This window comes from Oncorhynchus tshawytscha, linkage group LG32 (genome assembly GCF_018296145.1).
Source record: "Oncorhynchus tshawytscha isolate Ot180627B linkage group LG32, Otsh_v2.0, whole genome shotgun sequence".
Taxonomy (NCBI): Eukaryota; Metazoa; Chordata; class Actinopteri; order Salmoniformes; family Salmonidae; genus Oncorhynchus; species Oncorhynchus tshawytscha.
In genome coordinates, this window is record NC_056460.1 from 16,150,865 (window position 1) to 16,167,482 (window position 16,618).

General features: G+C 43.7%; 2 protein-coding genes across 5 annotated transcripts; both read right to left on the reverse strand.

Moving 5' to 3' along the window:
- Window positions 1-787: 787 nt before the first annotated feature.
- On the reverse strand, window positions 788-4,206 carry LOC112230134. 2 transcript variants are annotated; one of them, XM_042310918.1, is made up of 5 exons: window positions 3,905-4,206; window positions 3,369-3,454; window positions 2,923-3,021; window positions 2,020-2,793; window positions 788-1,762 (listed from the first exon to the last, which is right to left on the reverse strand). In XM_042310918.1, the coding sequence occupies exons 4-5, from the start codon at window positions 2,538-2,540 to the stop codon at window positions 1,378-1,380; spliced, it is 906 nt and encodes a 301-aa protein (XP_042166852.1). In that variant the 5' UTR covers window positions 2,541-2,793; window positions 2,923-3,021; window positions 3,369-3,454; window positions 3,905-4,206; the 3' UTR covers window positions 788-1,377. The 2 variants fall into 2 exon arrangements, with proteins under 2 accessions (XP_042166852.1, XP_042166851.1); XM_042310917.1 differs by having other exon boundaries at window positions 2,923-3,025.
- A 4,214-nt stretch (window positions 4,207-8,420) lies between these two features.
- On the reverse strand, window positions 8,421-16,027 carry LOC112230230 (target of Myb protein 1). Of its 3 annotated transcripts, none has more exons than XM_024396434.2 (15): window positions 15,872-16,027; window positions 14,071-14,155; window positions 13,809-13,887; window positions 13,445-13,594; window positions 12,818-12,952; window positions 12,376-12,531; window positions 11,912-12,028; window positions 11,515-11,648; window positions 10,991-11,033; window positions 10,648-10,780; window positions 10,412-10,502; window positions 10,097-10,172; window positions 9,565-9,645; window positions 9,428-9,467; window positions 8,421-9,302 (listed from the first exon to the last, which is right to left on the reverse strand). In XM_024396434.2, exons 1-15 carry the CDS (start codon window positions 15,921-15,923, stop codon window positions 9,160-9,162), a joined length of 1,515 nt encoding a protein of 504 aa, XP_024252202.2. In that variant the 5' UTR covers window positions 15,924-16,027; the 3' UTR covers window positions 8,421-9,159. The 3 variants fall into 3 exon arrangements, with proteins under 3 accessions (XP_024252202.2, XP_024252201.2, XP_024252203.2); XM_024396433.2 differs by having other exon boundaries at window positions 10,648-10,783; XM_024396435.2 differs by having other exon boundaries at window positions 8,423-9,302; window positions 10,412-10,484; window positions 10,648-10,783.
- Window positions 16,028-16,618: the final 591 nt, after the last annotated feature.

Genomic DNA, 16,618 nt, shown 5'->3' on the forward strand with positions numbered 1-16,618 from the left:
GGCGAGAGAGAGAGAGAGAGAGAGAGAGGGCGAGAGAGAGAGAGAGGGCGAGAGAGAGAGAGGGCGAGAGAGAGAGAGGGCACAGAGAGAGAGAGGGCGAGAGAGAGAGAGGGCGAGAGAGAGGGCGAGAGAGAGAGGGCGAGAGAGAGCAGAGAGAGGAGCGTCTAACAAACCAAAATTGTTTCTCTGAAAACTCCCAGAACATTTGTTAGGTTGCGGCAAATGTTATCATAACAGGGCGAGAGAGAGAGAGGGCGAGAGAGAGAGGAGAGGGCGAGAGAGGGCGAGAGAGAGAGCGAGAGAGCGAGAGGGAGAGGAGAGAGAGGGCGAGAGAGAGAGGGCGAGAGAGAGAGCGAGAGGGCGAGAGAGGGCGCGAGAGAGAGCGAGAGAGAGAGGGAGAGGGCGAGAGAGAGAGCGAGAGGGCAGAGAGAGAGCGAAGAGAGAGAGGGAGAGAGCGAGAGAGAGAGCGAGAGGGCGAGAGGGCGAGAGAGGGCGAGAGAGAGAGAGGAGAGGGCGAGAGAGGGCGAGAGAGAGAGCGAGAGAGAGAGGGCGAGAGAGAGAGGGCGAGAGAGAGAGGGCGAGAGAGAGAGAGCGAGAGAGGCGAGAGAGGGCGAGAGAGAGAGCGAGAGAGAGAGGGCGAGAGAGAAAGAGCGTCTAACAAACCAAAATTGTTTCTCTGAAAACTCCCAGAACATTTGTTAGGTGCGGCAAATGTTATCATAACAGGGCGAGAGAGAGAGCGAGAGGGCGAGAGAGAGAGGGCGAGAGAGAGAGCGAGAGAGAGAGAGAGAGGGCGAGAGAGAGAGGGCGAGAGAGAGAGAGGGCGAGAGAGAGAGCGAGAGAGAGAGAGCGAGAGAGAAAGAGCGTCTAACAAACCAAAATTGTTTCTCTGAAAACTCCCAGAACATTTGTTAGGTTGCGGTAAATGTTATCATAACACAAAAACTGTCCCGTCGTGCTGATGATTATACAATGTTTGTATAAACATTTGCCTGATGTTGCAAGAACGTTCCCAGAACATTGCGTATACATTTTGTTGCAACAGTATGTTCAAAAAACATTGCTGGTACATTGTGTTATTACATTACCAGGAAACATAACGAGAATGTTGTTTGGGGAATGGTGGTTGTTACAGATGTTGTGCGTTTTTGTGAATGTTAGGAGAACGTCCTAATTTTGTATAAAAACCCTTTCTTATGTTCTGGGTATGTTCCCGGTTTGCTGGGCAGTCTGTCCTGTCTCTTCACTGGGGTCAGCCAGTCAAGTCAGGTGAACCATGAGAGTCCATACAGCACAGTCCATACAGCACAGTCCATACAGCACAGTCCATACACTACACACTGTAGCAATAGAATAGTGTTGACATTCAAAAGAGTGTCACTGATCCTTATCAAATCTTTCAGATTTTGTAGAATCTAAGAAGAAGCCTGCTCCCTCTTCTCTCCTCTGACTTTCATTTCCCTCGGCTTTGACTGCGATGGAAATATCCCTTGCTGCTGTGTCGGCTCCACGGACAGCATAACTCACAAGAACTGCCAAAATAATGCCTATAGGAATTCCAGTACATGCGCCAAGTGTTCCATGTTCTGCACCTGCAACTGCTCCCATGAGTGCCCCCACTACAGCAGTCATAATCACTATTAGTGGTTTGACGTAGTGGCCCACCACAGACAAGGCCTCTTCCCTGTATCCTTGCTTGACGGCCTGTAGGTCCACCTTCTGATGGTCAGCCATTACCGACCCGTCCTCTTCTCTGTGCTTACTTCAAAGAATAAACACACACACAGAGACAGTTCATGAATCAGATCACCGTTACAGATGTAGGATCTTAAATTTGAGCCAGTTTGCTAAAGCAGGAAAATAAACCTGCAGCAATAGGGAATGTGAATTATTACGTGGATTATTTTTTAAGGACAGTTCTGTAGTGGTTGATACATTTTTCCTTTGGGTAAATCTAGTCTGAAATGTCAAAGTGGAAATTACTAACTTTAGAAGCAATTTTAAATGTATCATACTTACTACTGGGGGGGGTGGGGGGGCGTGGGGGGGGGGAGTAGTTGACTGCTACTTGTCCTCTTCATCAACCTTTCTTTAGGCTTCTCTTCTTCTCTGTACTTCTTCAGCTCTTCTTCCTTTTCCTTCAACTCTGTTTTGTATTTCCGTTTCAGTCTGTCCTCTCGGTCTTCATACATCCTTCTCAGCTCGGTCACTTCACTTGGCATTGTAGTCTCCATCAGTTCATCATATACTTGGGGGATTAAGAATTCTTCACAGTTTTCTGCTACCATGGCGTCTAGCTTTATCAGGAGCTCAGAAATCTGGGGAGGAGAATTGCCACACTCAAGGAGATGGTGTCTGTGTCCACATTTCGCTAGAATACTTTTTGCTCTGCCGATCATCTGATTTTGTTCAATGGATGTGCATTTCTCCTCAGCCTCACTGACAAACAAGACCATGGTAAACTTCCATGCCCTAACTGACAATAGCGCCATGTGATACCGAATCGCCTTTCTTTCTGCGGAGGAGAGCGGGTCGCCCATGGGCACCACCAGAAGAAGGGCATGGGGTCACACTTCTTAATTTCTTGTTTGATGTATGTGGACGTGTACTTCACAGTGTCCCAGCCCGGGGTGTCCACCACGGTGACGGTCCTTCCACCCTGCTTCTTCACACACATGCCTCCTTCACTCCAGAAGTTATCGCTGCCCAGGATGGTTTTGCCTACTGTACTTTTCCCAGCTCCGACTCTCCCAAGCAGCAGGAGTCTAAGATCTGACTGGGGAGGAGGACCCCCTGCATCAGAGGGTAATAATCAGACACAAGCTCAGCACACAGACTAACTAACACAATGTGTTTCAAAACACACGCTGTGTAAAGGACGGAATTATCAAAAAGTAATAGGCTGAACTGGAATTTACTTACCATAAACATTTGGGGAGAGTTCACTCGCCATTGCACAGGTGAGTAAACTTTGTTTTAATGTCGTCTCTCAGAGATTCCCTCTCACGCGCTGTTCTTTAGCTGTCTTGCATTGAAAGACATTAACGCAGGTTAAATTATGGTGCAGGTTAAATTAGGTCACCATGGTTTATACACTTAAAGTGTCCCATACCATTCACAATCATACACAATTTATAGAATATTACTATGCCTCTGTCATCGTCATTATCACCATCCACGTTATAGACGAGCTTAGAATGAGTTACAGAATGAATAAAGACAGCGATAGGACTTCATCGTTCATAAAGACATTATGTACGTCGTAACAAGGAAGCGAAGGAACCAGTAACACAGGAATTACATTTGATAGCGATCACACATGCATCTTAAATCAACTGTGCCTTGTAAAATAATTATGTTGAACTTACATTTATATTATTTTGATAATTCTCCGTTTCCAATAGCTAACAGCACAACATGGGCAGAAGCAGACAGACGTGCACGTTAACACTTCCTGAAAAGTTAAGAGGTGGTTTATGCTCTCTCAAATGACACGATGGACTTTAGTCTAGTAGCATAGAGTAGGCCTGTACATAAAAGTCACATGCAACACTATAATTGTGTCAAATATAATGTAAGGACAAATAAAGCATTGTAAAGCTAAATTAAAGGGATGTTATCCATCTATGCCCCAAAAGGGGACAAACTGCAGGTATACTGTAATCAAAACCACTCATACACACACACTTCAGTAGAGAAGTGATCAAGCACAGACAAACACGATGTAGTGATTATTCCATGATAGGAAAACCATACAACTGTGTTGTTTAAGCAGAAGAACAAATAAAGTTAAACAATAAGGACTTCAATAATCAAAGATACTCACTGAACAATATTGATAACCATTACATCAACCTTCAACAACATATAGTATCTGCTCGTAAAAATCATGTAATTCACTTACCTTCTAACGCAGGTGGTTCAGTTCTTCAGCTGGCATTAACATACAGGCCAATGTGAATAATGTTTTAAAAAATCAGAAGACAATTGTTAAAACAGTTAAAAATAAGATTTATTTTGAAACAGTTGATGAAAAATTGAAATATTGTGAATAATTGTGACATTTTGATACAAATGAATCATGTTGACATATTAGAAGGAACGAAGAGACGCAGAGGAAACCTTGCATGGCAACACTGCTACCTCTTCCTATTTTAGATGCAGTTACAGATTGAGTTATTTCCTGAGTGAGTACTCTGCCCACGTGATGTGGCTTTCCTCTGCAACATACAGAACAAACCGGATAACACACACTTCCTCTACTGTTGAGATAGGTGTTCTCTATTGACCTGGAACCATAAGAGCTTTGACCTTGAGTGTCATGTATATGAAGAAGCAGAGCCAAATATAGACATATATTTAAGGTAGAATGTAAGGTAGAATGCCTCAACTAATGACCCATTGAGTTTGTATGTAGGCCTATTCTTGACGTAGAGAGGCTGATACATTTGACTCATTTGAGAATTATGACAAGCGTTATCTAGAAAGTAATCTTTTTAAATCAGATTTGATATTCTATCAAATGTTTGAACATATTGTCAGTTAATGTGTTAATATTAACAATCATAGCATGAAAACATAATTTAGACAGAACAGTAAAACAAAGACACATGAAGCATGTACTGTATCAGACTATGACAGACACAATTCAGCACAAGACAATACTTTTCACAATCCTCCATCCGTTTCTCCATTGCTGTTTTTTAATTTTCAATTACATTTTTTACAGCCAAACAGTCTGCAGAACTTGTTCTTCTCCCCCTTTTCCACCTCCATCATCGCCCTCCATCCCGCCATCGAGAGGGATTCTGGTTCCTGGGAACAAACAGAGCTCGGAAAAGGAGAAATGTTCACTAACAAATGTGTGCGCAACATTTTTGAGAAATAAGCTTTTTGTGCGTATTATTTATTATTTATTTCAGCTCATGAAATACGGAACCAACACTTTACATGTTGCGTTTATATTTTTGTTCAGTGTAGTTGAAATGGTAATTTTGTTCAGACTATCACAGCTTTATCTATATACAGTATCTACTCAACATCTCAATGACGTGGATGTCTCTCCATTCTGCCATTTATACACAAGACATGCAACTTGCATCAATCACTCTTATGTTTCGATGTCTATCCCCGTGGGCCTATCTATCCATCGGTCTATATATTTGTGTGCATCATACTGTACTGGAGTCGGTGAAACTTGAGGTTTCGCTCACTTCTTCAGGAAGTGAGCGAAATGTGATTGACAGTGATGTAGTTTGGCAGTATGCCTTGCTCCTGAAGAGTCAGGAACTCCCTGATGAGCTTTCTCTGTAAGACAGGCCATCATTCGCTCTGGAACCAGTGAGCAGAGAGCTAACAGGCAATTTATTTGAACACATGGATGGAGCTGGCTACTGTAGAGCACAGCATTAATTCAATACTAATCAAGGTAACAATCGACCCAAGAAGACCCTTGGATGGATGTAGAATCATCCATATTTCATCCAAGGTGTAACCGGGAGAGCAGTTCAAAACAGTTACACAAGCTTTCTCCACGGAAAACTAAACTAAAACGGCAATAACTGGGATGAAAACTGCTAAGTCACAAATAAGACCTATACATCGAGAAATACAAGCAACACAAGCGGTGTAAATAGCAGTCAATGTAAAATGTATTTGAAACTCAAAATTAGAGTCCACTAATTTACGCAATAATCGACATTGACCCGTTTGTATTATGACAACCACTAGATGGCGCGCGTTGACAATAAATAAAATAAATTCAGTGCTGAAGGACAGCGTGGCATTCTTCACCTCTTTCCGTCACAGTAGGCTATCCAGTGTAACAGAAATAGAAAAACGCTGCAAAAAGTGAAATCTCATCAAAAATTAAAATGTCCACCTAAAAAAAAAACACATTAAAAGACTTTGGTTGGAAACACCAAGTTTATTCAATTTTTGTCCAATAGCTTCTTTTCATAGTAATGAAAACAAATTGATTACGAAACCCAAGTGAATTAATTGTATACAGGTATCCTATTTAAGGCTGGATAAACAATACTTGATAATCAATTGCAAAACAAATAGTCGTAAGCCTACATAGACAATCAGATGTTCAAATAAATTATCTCCTGAATGCCGGCCAATCCCAAATAGGTTACATGTTCGTGATTAGCAGTGATCAAATAAAACTATTTGCATGAACATTTACACGCTGTAACCACAGGATAAGGCACCTGCCTCCACAAACACTTTCTGCCTGCAACACCTGTCCCCACCACCACAGTCCCCCTGTCGATCCCGGGCATCTCTCTTAACCCATCCCCGCCTCTCTCTTCGCTGCTCCAGCAGTGCCAGGCCAGTATCTTTATCTGTGTGGTTTGGGCCTGCCGGCATCCCATCCCGCTGGGGAAAGAGCAACTCCGAGAGCCACCAGATTTTTCGCAATCGGTGTGGCGTAACCAGCGGGGCCAGAACACTGGAGCTAATTTTACCCACTGGTAGCGCATTCCACAGGTGGCCGAGCGGACCAGCCAGTCACGCAGAGTCCTGGCAACGTCTGCAGGAAGTTCACTCAAGTCCAAATCCTCTGCGTCGTTTTGTAGTTTTCGTTGGTAGCGCGCTGCACCCTCTGTCAGCTCTAGAGACGCGCCGAAGTCGAACCCCTCCTTAGTGGTGTATAGTTTGTTAAGGCGGGATACGCGGGCGGGACACCACGAGACGCAGTTTGACCACCAGACGCATCGGTGTCGACCCTTGCTTCGGCTGGGCGTTCTATGGACATCCAGAACGGATCAAAAGACGAGCCCAAAATGCGCAGGAGACGGTTGTGCCGCAGGTGTTTGGGTTTCGGAGCATAATGGTAATCCCCCTCATTCATCGAGAGTGAATATGGCCGAATCGGCTGCGAGGAAGATACGAAACTACTTGATTTGGTCCGTAGAAAGGATACATCCTCGAAATCTGTGTCCTTTTGGCCCATAGGGGTTTCACTGCGCACCTGCTCCTGGTTGGGAATCATTGAAGTTGCGCTGGTGAGAAAGACAACCAGATATGTCCAGCACAGTAAAACGCCCCTTAACCAATTGATCAATACATCCATTTTCCAATGAATGGATGTCTAAAGTGAAGTCAAGCACAGTTGTAGTAGGCCTAGGGCATTGACTCAATAGGTACAAAGGATTGTCCCACTTCACTGGCTCCTCTCCACTAGCAAGTCTAATGTGGTTTCTCCGTCTTCCTCTCATAATACATGGTTGTTTTGGAGTCTTCATGAACCCACACACATCCTTGAACAAGGACACAATAATACACAAATAGAGCTGATGTCAATAAAGTAGGAGCTGGGAGGAGTCTCTCTTATCACCTGAACAACAGGGATTTTATCAGCCATGGCTAGAACAGGCAATACTGTCCACACGGTCTCTCTCTGGTATGATCAGTCAGTCAAAGACCTCGTGCTGAAACACCACAGGCAGGAAAGGAGAGAGACAACGCTAGTGGGGATGGTTTGCAGTGGTGAGAAGCGTGGTGGAAAGGCGTGATTTGTTGACCTTCATTTTATCACAACGGCCTTACAGTACTGGAAACAGTTGATAATTCCTCATACCATTCCATGTATGTCGCTCCAGTAGGCTACTAGGAACAGGAGAGAAACCCTGTGGTCAGGAGAGGTCATAATCACACAAGTTCCCGATACGTCAAACATAACTAGTATCTGCAGCGTGTGGCTCACCCTGAGTCTCAGAGACTGAAACATAACAAACTGGCAGCCCAGACCAAATATGTTCGTCAGGACAAGAGTCCCTTTCATTTACGGTTACTGGAATCACCTCTTCATGGTCAAAGCCACAACAACATACCGTATCAAGACTGAGGTTTCACTATAATAAATAATACTGTACTATTGTTTTCAAATATCAATTTTATTTTCATTCATAATATTAGGCTTCATATATATATATATATATATATATATACACACAGTTCACATAGTTTGATAATTATAATTCTGAAGTGCAGTATATGAACTAAGTGTGAATCTCTATTAAAAAGGTTAATATTGCTTTCTGCATTGATTCAACTGGTCTCAGTATTCAGGAAATCTAGATAGTGTATATTTACAAGTCTGTGGCGAGTGTACAAAACATTAAGAACACCTGCTCTTTCTGTTACATACAGTAGACTGACCAGGTGAATCCAGGTAAAAGCTATGATCCCTTATTGATGTCACTTGTTAAACCCACTTTCAATCAGTGTAGATGAAGGGGAGGAGACAGGTTAAAGAAGGGTTTTTAAGCCCTGAGACGACTGAGACATGGATTGTGTTTGTGTGCCATTCAGAGGGTGAATGGGCAAGACATCATATTTAAGTGCCTTTGAATGGGGTATGGTAGTAGGTGCCAGGCGCATCGGTTTGAGTATGTCAAGAACTGCAACACTTGGTTTTTCATGCTCAACAGTTTCCTGTGTGTATCAATGGTCCACCACCCAACTTAACACAACTGTGGGAAGCATTGGAGTCAACATGGGCCAGCATCCCTGTGGAACTCTTTCAACACCTTGAAGAGTCCATGCCCAGACAAATTGGTGCTGTTCTGAGGTGTGGGGGGGGTCAATATTAGGAAGGTATTCTTAATGTTTTGTACCCTCAGTGTATAGGCTTTTGAATGATGGGATACCCGAGTGGGGGCTCCCGAGTGGCGCAGCGGTCTAAGGCACTGCATCTCAGCGCTAGAGGTGTCACTAGACCCCCTGGTTCGAATCCAGACTGTATCACAACTGGCTGTGATTGGGAGTCCGGGTTAGGCCGGTGTAGGCAGTCATTGAAAATAAGAATTTGTTCTTAACTGACTTGCCTAGTTAAATAAAGACTCAAATTAAAAAATACCACCATGCAGTGTGTGAAACCAAGCACGCATACTCAGGTGATATATATATATATATATACACACATTGATAAGGTAAAGTAAAGTGCCACCACAGCATAACCGATTGTCATCATGTCCTAGACTTTAACTATAGCAACAGCACAAAGTGAAGACTGAAAAACATCTTAATTTCAAAGTAGAAACACTATGATTAAAAAGGTAGCAAGGCACTGTGCGTATTCATCCTATGTGTTGGCTAGGACTACGTGTCCACCTGTGAGTCCACCTGTGCTGCGCGTGCGCCGTTCTCTCAGAGTGAGAAAAGCTGGTCATGGGAGCTCTCCTGTGGCCGGGCGGATTGAGGCGGGGGCCTGGACGAGACGGGGGGCAGGCTGTGTGTTGAGGGAATGTGGTCGGCCACCTTTGCCCTTTCCTCCAGAAACTTGTCAAACTCTGAGAGGGAGAGAGTGAGAGAGTTAATGGTGTGGGTATTTTGCAACACTGATTTCTACTGGCACAGGCTGAAATAGGATCTTGGCAATGACGATGGTTAAAAAGGGAAGGAAAAAAAGACTTACCCTCACTGGTCAGCCCTTCCCTGTCCCCAGCCTCTGGTTGCTGTAACATGAAACAAGTACGTAGCAACTCATGGCAACCCATTCATGTTTGTTGAAACGTCAAGAAAACACACCACATTAAGAGGTCACCGTCTTACCGTTTCTGTGTCCGCAGACAGCCATCTGTCAATGTCTTCTTTCAGGGTGGAGTTCTTAGGGCCAGGCTTAGACGAAGGAATCTGAGAAACAGAACAAAGAAGAAGGGTAAAAAGGAAACAGAGGGAGGTTTGAGTCTTAGTAGAACGGCACAAGGCAGATGTTTCTAGCGGGGTCTAGTCCTCAGGGCCTCAGTGTGTGAATGCATGTTTTCATTCAAGCCCATTTCTGCATCATCGCTAATAGAGTCGCTCCTGAACTGTTATATAACTGGGATTGTGTGTTGGACATTTTTGCTCTAAAAATACTGACTTAAAGGCCTTCAACAGCTCATTGCTGTTGTCTGCATCGAAACAGTCCCTTCCGGAAGGTTACACCCTTATTGCTGGCAATAACAGTATGATTCAGAATGTAAATCAACAGTAAATTGAAGGCCTTTAAGTCAGTATTTTTAGATATATATATATATATCCTACCCTGTGCTTTCCGTAGGATATGCTATGTTGACCGTAGATAATGAATGAGAAACATTACCGCTCCAGTGACCTGTAACCTGGTGTCCAGGGCTCCAGCCAGTCCTTCCACTGCTCCTGGGTCCTCGTACCGCATACTGGACACACACAAGACTACATCAGTGGAGGCTGCCGAGGGGAGGACGGCTTATAATAATGGCTTCCGCTCCAGTCATTACCACGAGCCTGTCCTCCCCAATTAAGGTGCCTACCAACCTCCTGTGGACTACATACCATAATATGTATAACAGTCGTCTTTGGTGTACATTTCTTCGGTGTGTTTTGATATTTGTATACTGATAGAACACCCTACAGCGCCACAGTGAAGGTGTCTCACCTCTTCCTCTGATCGGCCAGAGAGCTGCCCCTGGTCTGGGCAAACATGTCAAACTCATCCTCCTCTGGTGCACCTGACGCACAGAGACAGGCTGTGAGACAGAAACCAACATAACCTTCTCTTATTCAATGACCACGGCCTCAGAGTAGGAGTGCTGATCTAGGGTCTGAGAGATTAAGATTAAGAAATGGAGTCCGACCGGCCTTGAGTTTTAATGCAAAACAGATGCCACTCACTGTGGTTGGCTGCCTGCCTCTGATTGGAGGGAGCGCTGAATGCGGGTTGGCTGGCAGCCACAGAGTTGGTTTCTGGTTGGCTGAGAGACTGGGGCACAGGGCTGAGGTCAATGAGGTTTGCCCTGGCTGGAGTCTGCTATAGGGCAGAGGGAGAGGACACATTGGGTCGTGTTCAGGATGGTGCTGCGTATTGAACGTTGCAATTAAAGAGAGCTGAAATGACTGTTTACTGTACACGTCAGTGAGGCACGTCTGGTCAGCAGAATATATTTATGTCTGAATATTGTGCCCTACTGAACTAGATGTAAAACACAAAAACAAAAAAGGTGAAAGATGACTGTACCTGCTCTGTAGCTGTTCTCTGGGCCTTATTGAGTCTGTCAAACCTAAACAACATGGGAGAAAAAGAGAAAGTACAGACTTCAGAACATGGACACTCTGTACTGTGTAATTCATGTGCCTCATTTTCAATGTCTTTCTGACTGCAAGTAGCCGAGTATGTGTGTGTGTCAAACCTAGGTTCAAATACTATTTAGGTTATTTCAATTATTTTCAAAGATATTTGGAAGTAAGTACCTGGATATTTGAAAAGACAAGTAGTTGAATATTGGAATGTACAGCATTTGGAAACACACTTAGAAAGTATTGGCATGCATTTGAAAATACTAATATACAGTAGTTCTCTGACTCAAATACAATCCCATGCATTTAACACAGGTATTTCAAAATAGTATTCAAAATAAGTATTTGAAAATACTTTCAATACTTCAAAGAGAAGTAGTTGATTCGAGCCACATTATTTTTTAAATACTCAAATACACAGAACATAAGTAACCCAAGTCTGGTGTGTGTGTGTCCACGCCTTACCTGTCGTAGCGGAGGAAGGCATTGTTTAAGTCATCGTTGACGACCAGCAGCTCCTCTATGAGGCCCTCGTCCAGCAGCCTGGGGATCAGCTCCACCACACGGCTCTGCATCTTCCTGCACACCTGGTACAACTGCTGCTCACACAAACAGTGGGTGTTGGGCGGGAGGGGGGTTAGAGGGAGAAGAAGGGAGAGAGAGAGAGAAAGAGAGTGCAGCAGATGGAGGGAGTCAGAGGACATCCAGGATTCACTACCTGATAACACTGAATATATGAATACAGAATATATGACAGAGGCACATTTGAATACATGAAGGCAATAACCAGGGAAAGAGACCGCAAGAAGAAATGGAGCGAGAAGTAGAGAGGCAGGAGAGGAAGAAAGACATGCAGACAGACCTGCAGTAGCTCAGAGTCCTCTTGCTGGCTCTGTCCAGGCGTCAACTGGTTCAACATCTCAGTCATCACAGTCAGGTTCCCCCTGACCAGAGCCAGGTCAACTCTCAGCTTCTGGGCCTGAAAGGTCATCAACAGTAGCATCCTTAGGCTCTTTGTCAACGCTCTCTCAAATGAGGCTTCAGGGAAAGACATGAGGAGAGGAGGCAAAGAATCATAGAGGCTACGGAGTCGTCGTCATGGATGGGCAGGCCTTACCACTTTAACCACGATGGTACATACAGACGTTTCCCCTCGGCACGTTTTACAGCAATTTGAAGAGATTAGTCAAAAGTGGTCTTAAACAGAACCAACACTTTAAACACAGTTAACCAATGTTTAACTGCAGCTAGTATTTACTCACACTGTGTGTACATGAGTATTACCACAATATCAAAAGGGTAATGCGTATTGGATCTATTCAGTACCTGTTCAGGAGAGATGGAGATGGGTCCATCGCTGAGTTGCGGGGGCACGGCAGTCAGTGCAGCCTGGGTAGGGGACGAGGCAGCAGGGCCACGGGGAGTCTGACTCTGAGGTGGTGGAGCTGGCACTGTAACAGAGGAGTCGTTCTCTGGAATGCTCTAGGAAACAACAGAAAGAGAGCCACCTAATAATACAGCCAATTAGCACATGATCTGATCCAAAACAGCACACATGTGGCTCATGCAGAAATGCAAACATCATGCTCCAACCAACTGAGCTATCGGAACCTCAGCATAGTAAAGAGTATGTTTAGTGGGAAGGCGGTGTGTGTGTGTGTAAGATAAAAAGGGATCTATCCAGTGATAACAGACATAGAAGGTCAAAGTTAACCATAGGATTACATAACAAATCACCAGTAAATTATAGCATCTCTATGAGCCTTACCCTGAGGGGGGTGTGGATGGGGGAGAGGGCGTCCAGGTCGGTCATAGGGAACTCCAGGCCCCGCCTCCTCAGATCCTCGTACACACAGACCACACCTCCCAGAGAGGGAGAGCTACGGAACGCATCGGCCCACGCCTGAGAGACAGACAGAGAGAAACGGAGCGATAGAGACAGAGATAGATAGACAGACAGAGAGATAGAGGAATAGAGTTTGAGAGGGAGGAGCAAAAGAAGATACTTTATGAATGAACAGAGAAAACGTGCATTTGTCCACCATTAAGCTTCGAGTTTGTAATGAATGTTGTCATTCCAACCAATTTCTCCATCATCTCTCATTGATCAATGACTTTACATTATGTACGAATGACCATAGACGATTGACGTGATAATTAAATCACTGCATTAACCCCATCATAGCCTATAACAAGGGACTCTACAGCCTTGCAATAGTGGGATAATGTCCAAGCTAAATCAACAGTCAATAAACAGCGGAGTTGTACAGTGCCTGTACATGATCCAAATTGATCGTCAGAAATGGTCCCCTATTCACCAGAGGCCAAACGCGGTGCACTATATACGTAGGGAAAAGGATGCCATTTCAGACTCTACCTGTGAGATGCAACCCACCTGTATGAGGCTCAGCACCCGGTCGTGCAGGGTGGTGGGAGGGTTGTTCTTGGGCAGGATGGCTCGGACCAGAACCCCCTCCACAAAGTCCTGGGACGCCACTAGAACATGGAACCGGTGGCCACAGTTCTTTACACATGCCTCCAGAACCTAAAGGAGGAACGACTGAGAATACACACACTGCAAGGAACACACTGAGCAGCATGTACTGTATATATAACCCCATTTAGTTCAGTCACTCCCTGAAGTCACTCAGTTCCCGTCTCGGGAGTCCCCAGTGAGAGACCCAGATGATTCAACATTCCCCATCAAGAGAACTCCAATCCTCAGGAAATGGAATAGAAAGACCTGAAATAATACTCACTGTCAGAGCCAACATGATCTCCCTGAAGCTCTTATTACCAACAATCCTCTTCTTTATGGCTCTGACTGCATCTTTGGGTCTAGGGAGGAAAACCACACATACGCACTTCCAGCATCAATTCCCAGAAAGACTGTATTTATTGTTGTCATATTATCAGTATCGCTAACTGTTTGACATCGAAAATGACGCAGTACAAAAAAACAGTCATCAATAAAAACACCATAGAAAACAAAATGGCCTATGTGACACCATCCATAGTTACCCTTCGTCTGTCTCGTTGATGATGTCACATATCTCCATGTTAAGGGCCCAGTCCTCTGCTTGCAGCACGGCGCTGGTGGCTCGTTCTGTCAACATCAACAGGAGATATTATACTCTTATTATGACTGTCTGAGACGACAAACAATATGATATAATACTCTTATTATGACTGTCTGAGACGACAAAGAACATGGATGATTAATCATGCCTACTGTATGCAGAGAGACACACAACATGGATGATTAATCATGCCTACTGTATGCAGATAGACACACAACATGGATGATTATGCAGATAGGCAGACTACAAAGTCACATTTTATACCCCAGCATTATCGATACTTATCAATAGAGCTCGGTATCAAGATAACACATAGAATACCACCTAGCCTATTAGCGACCGTAAACATTGGCCTACTGTAAAATCTATTCAGCAGGCATTGGCCTACTGTAAAATCTATTCAGCAGGCATTGGCCTACTGTAAAATCTATTCAGCAGGCATTGGCCTACTGTAAAATCTATTCAGCAGGCATTGGCCTACTGTAAAATCTATTCAGCAGGCATTGGCCTACATGTAATTGTTCTAAACAATTGCTGGTTGATTTTAATTGAATAATGATTCAGTTGAAAGTATTTACAATCCAGCAAATATTCTAAACTCAGCTAAATGGCATCTGTTGAGGAATGTTTGTTCCCATTTCATCCTCTTTGCACTCCACTCTGTGGCCCCTTGAGTTGGTCCTTATAATTCTCTGCTAATCTCCCTCGCAATCTCTCACCCACACCTTTCCCCACTCAATTCAACTCAATTCAAGGGGCTTTATTGGCATGGGAAACACATGTTAACATTGCCAAAGCAAGCCGCTCTCGCTCTCTCACTCACTGACTGTGACTGTCAGCTGCTTCTACCCCTCCGGGGTAGTCTAAGCATATATGCCATGTGAGAGAGAGGGCGAAGTGGATGAAGTAAGAGGAGTTTGTGGGTGTGTGATGTCAGGAACGTAAGGTCAGCAAGGATGTCAACACTTTCACTAGACTGGACAGTAGACATAACTTTCCATGGCTCATCTCCATCAAAACACCTGTGACATAAAAACATGATCTGCATTTGATATAGACAGTTTGTTGATATCAATGACATAATCTGTTTATGTATGCCATAAAGGCCCTCCAAGACATGATGTAGAAGTTGACCAACTTTGACTGCGATAATGCTGTCAGTTAAGAAACCAGATATCTAGGATTTAAATTCTTTGGGCATAAATTGTGAAATGTTCATTGGTTATAGGCTGATAATAATTTCAGTCTTGAAATGGAGACTAGTTTAAACGGTTTGTGAGCCAAGGTTTTGAATAAGGAACTAAGCAACAACTTCTATGCCCCTAAACCCACCCATTGGCATCAGTGATTCGTCAATATTGCTGTCATGTCACCACAGATTACGAATCACATGAGCGATAAGGGTAGTTTAGACTGCTTCTAGTATTTTATTGGTTTGAGAACACATCTTTCAAGGCAGATATCGGCCATAAATTCACATTAACGTTCGTATATAGTACTTAGCAAATAAAAGTAACTGCAATTCCTATTTTTCTGTCTGAACCTCTATAACAAAACAGCCCTGTAACTTTCACAAAATGTATTAAAAGTTTGAACATAAATAAATAGCTAGCTGGATCGATACAATTTGCAAGTTTCTAAAGTTTAGTTGCGATGTCATTCAACGTTGCAGATCGAGCGACGCATAATTAGCTTGATAGCTCCGCTTTGAACAACTTTCTGCAATATTTCTCCCGACTTACCAATTCGTTGTCCAACAGGAGAAGAGAAGGGGCTTCCTATGAGAAACTCCATATTTTCCACAAAGTCGTAATTCCAAAACGGTACTTTTTTCACTCCCAGTTCCCCGTTATTTCCCCGTTCGTAAATAGACCTGTATGACGCTAGACACAATGAGGATTATCCACAACAGTGGATTTTAGTGGCCTTCAAAATAAAGGTTCCCCATGGAAAGTCATGTAAACAGATACAGTGTAACACTTTATGCCATATTTGGACTAGATAATGCTAAACAAGGTTATAATGTTGTTACATAATTTAAAATGAAGTGAAATAATGCATTATGTGTGTCAATAAACACATATATATTTAAGTCCTGCTGTGGATGTATTAGACCACATCATTGCCTTTGGGGCATACTAACATGCAATGTACAGCCTAAACTAGAGATTGGCTCCCTTGAAATGGGGTATCAGCCTACTCGGTGACACCCACAGAAAACAACTTTGCTCTTATTAGGTAACTTTAACTGTGGGAAATCAGCTCCCTATACAACCTATTGAACATTCATATTGGACTGTGCAAGAGCTAAGACACAAATATTTGTGTAAAGTCTACACATTTGTGTTCTGTGAGTGTCAGTGAGTTGGCTGATACCCCATTTCATGGGTGCACAATCCATAGGTTACGCTGTACAGTGCAATTTGAATGTCCAATATGCACAATAGACTGACTGGAAAGGGGATTTCCATCCGTCAAGTCCTGCAATA

Excerpts from the sequence above, each read along its gene's own strand:
- LOC112230134 (XM_042310918.1), bottom strand. The coding sequence starts at position 2,540 with ATGGGCGACCCGCTCTCCTCCGCAGAAAGAAAGGCGATTCGGTATCAC. Across the intron at positions 1,763-2,019 it reads CCCCCCCACCCCCCCCAGTA|TAAGCACAGAGAAGAGGACG; the intron begins GTAAGTATGATA and ends TATTCTTTGAAG.
- LOC112230230 (XM_024396433.2), bottom strand. The coding sequence starts at position 15,923 with ATGGAGTTTCTCATAGGAAGCCCCTTCTCTTCTCCTGTTGGACAACGA. Across the intron at positions 13,595-13,808 it reads AGATCATGTTGGCTCTGACA|GTTCTGGAGGCATGTGTAAA; the intron begins GTGAGTATTATT and ends TTCCTCCTTTAG. Across the intron at positions 9,468-9,564 it reads TGTCTGCGGACACAGAAACG|CAACCAGAGGCTGGGGACAG; the intron begins GTAAGACGGTGA and ends TTCATGTTACAG.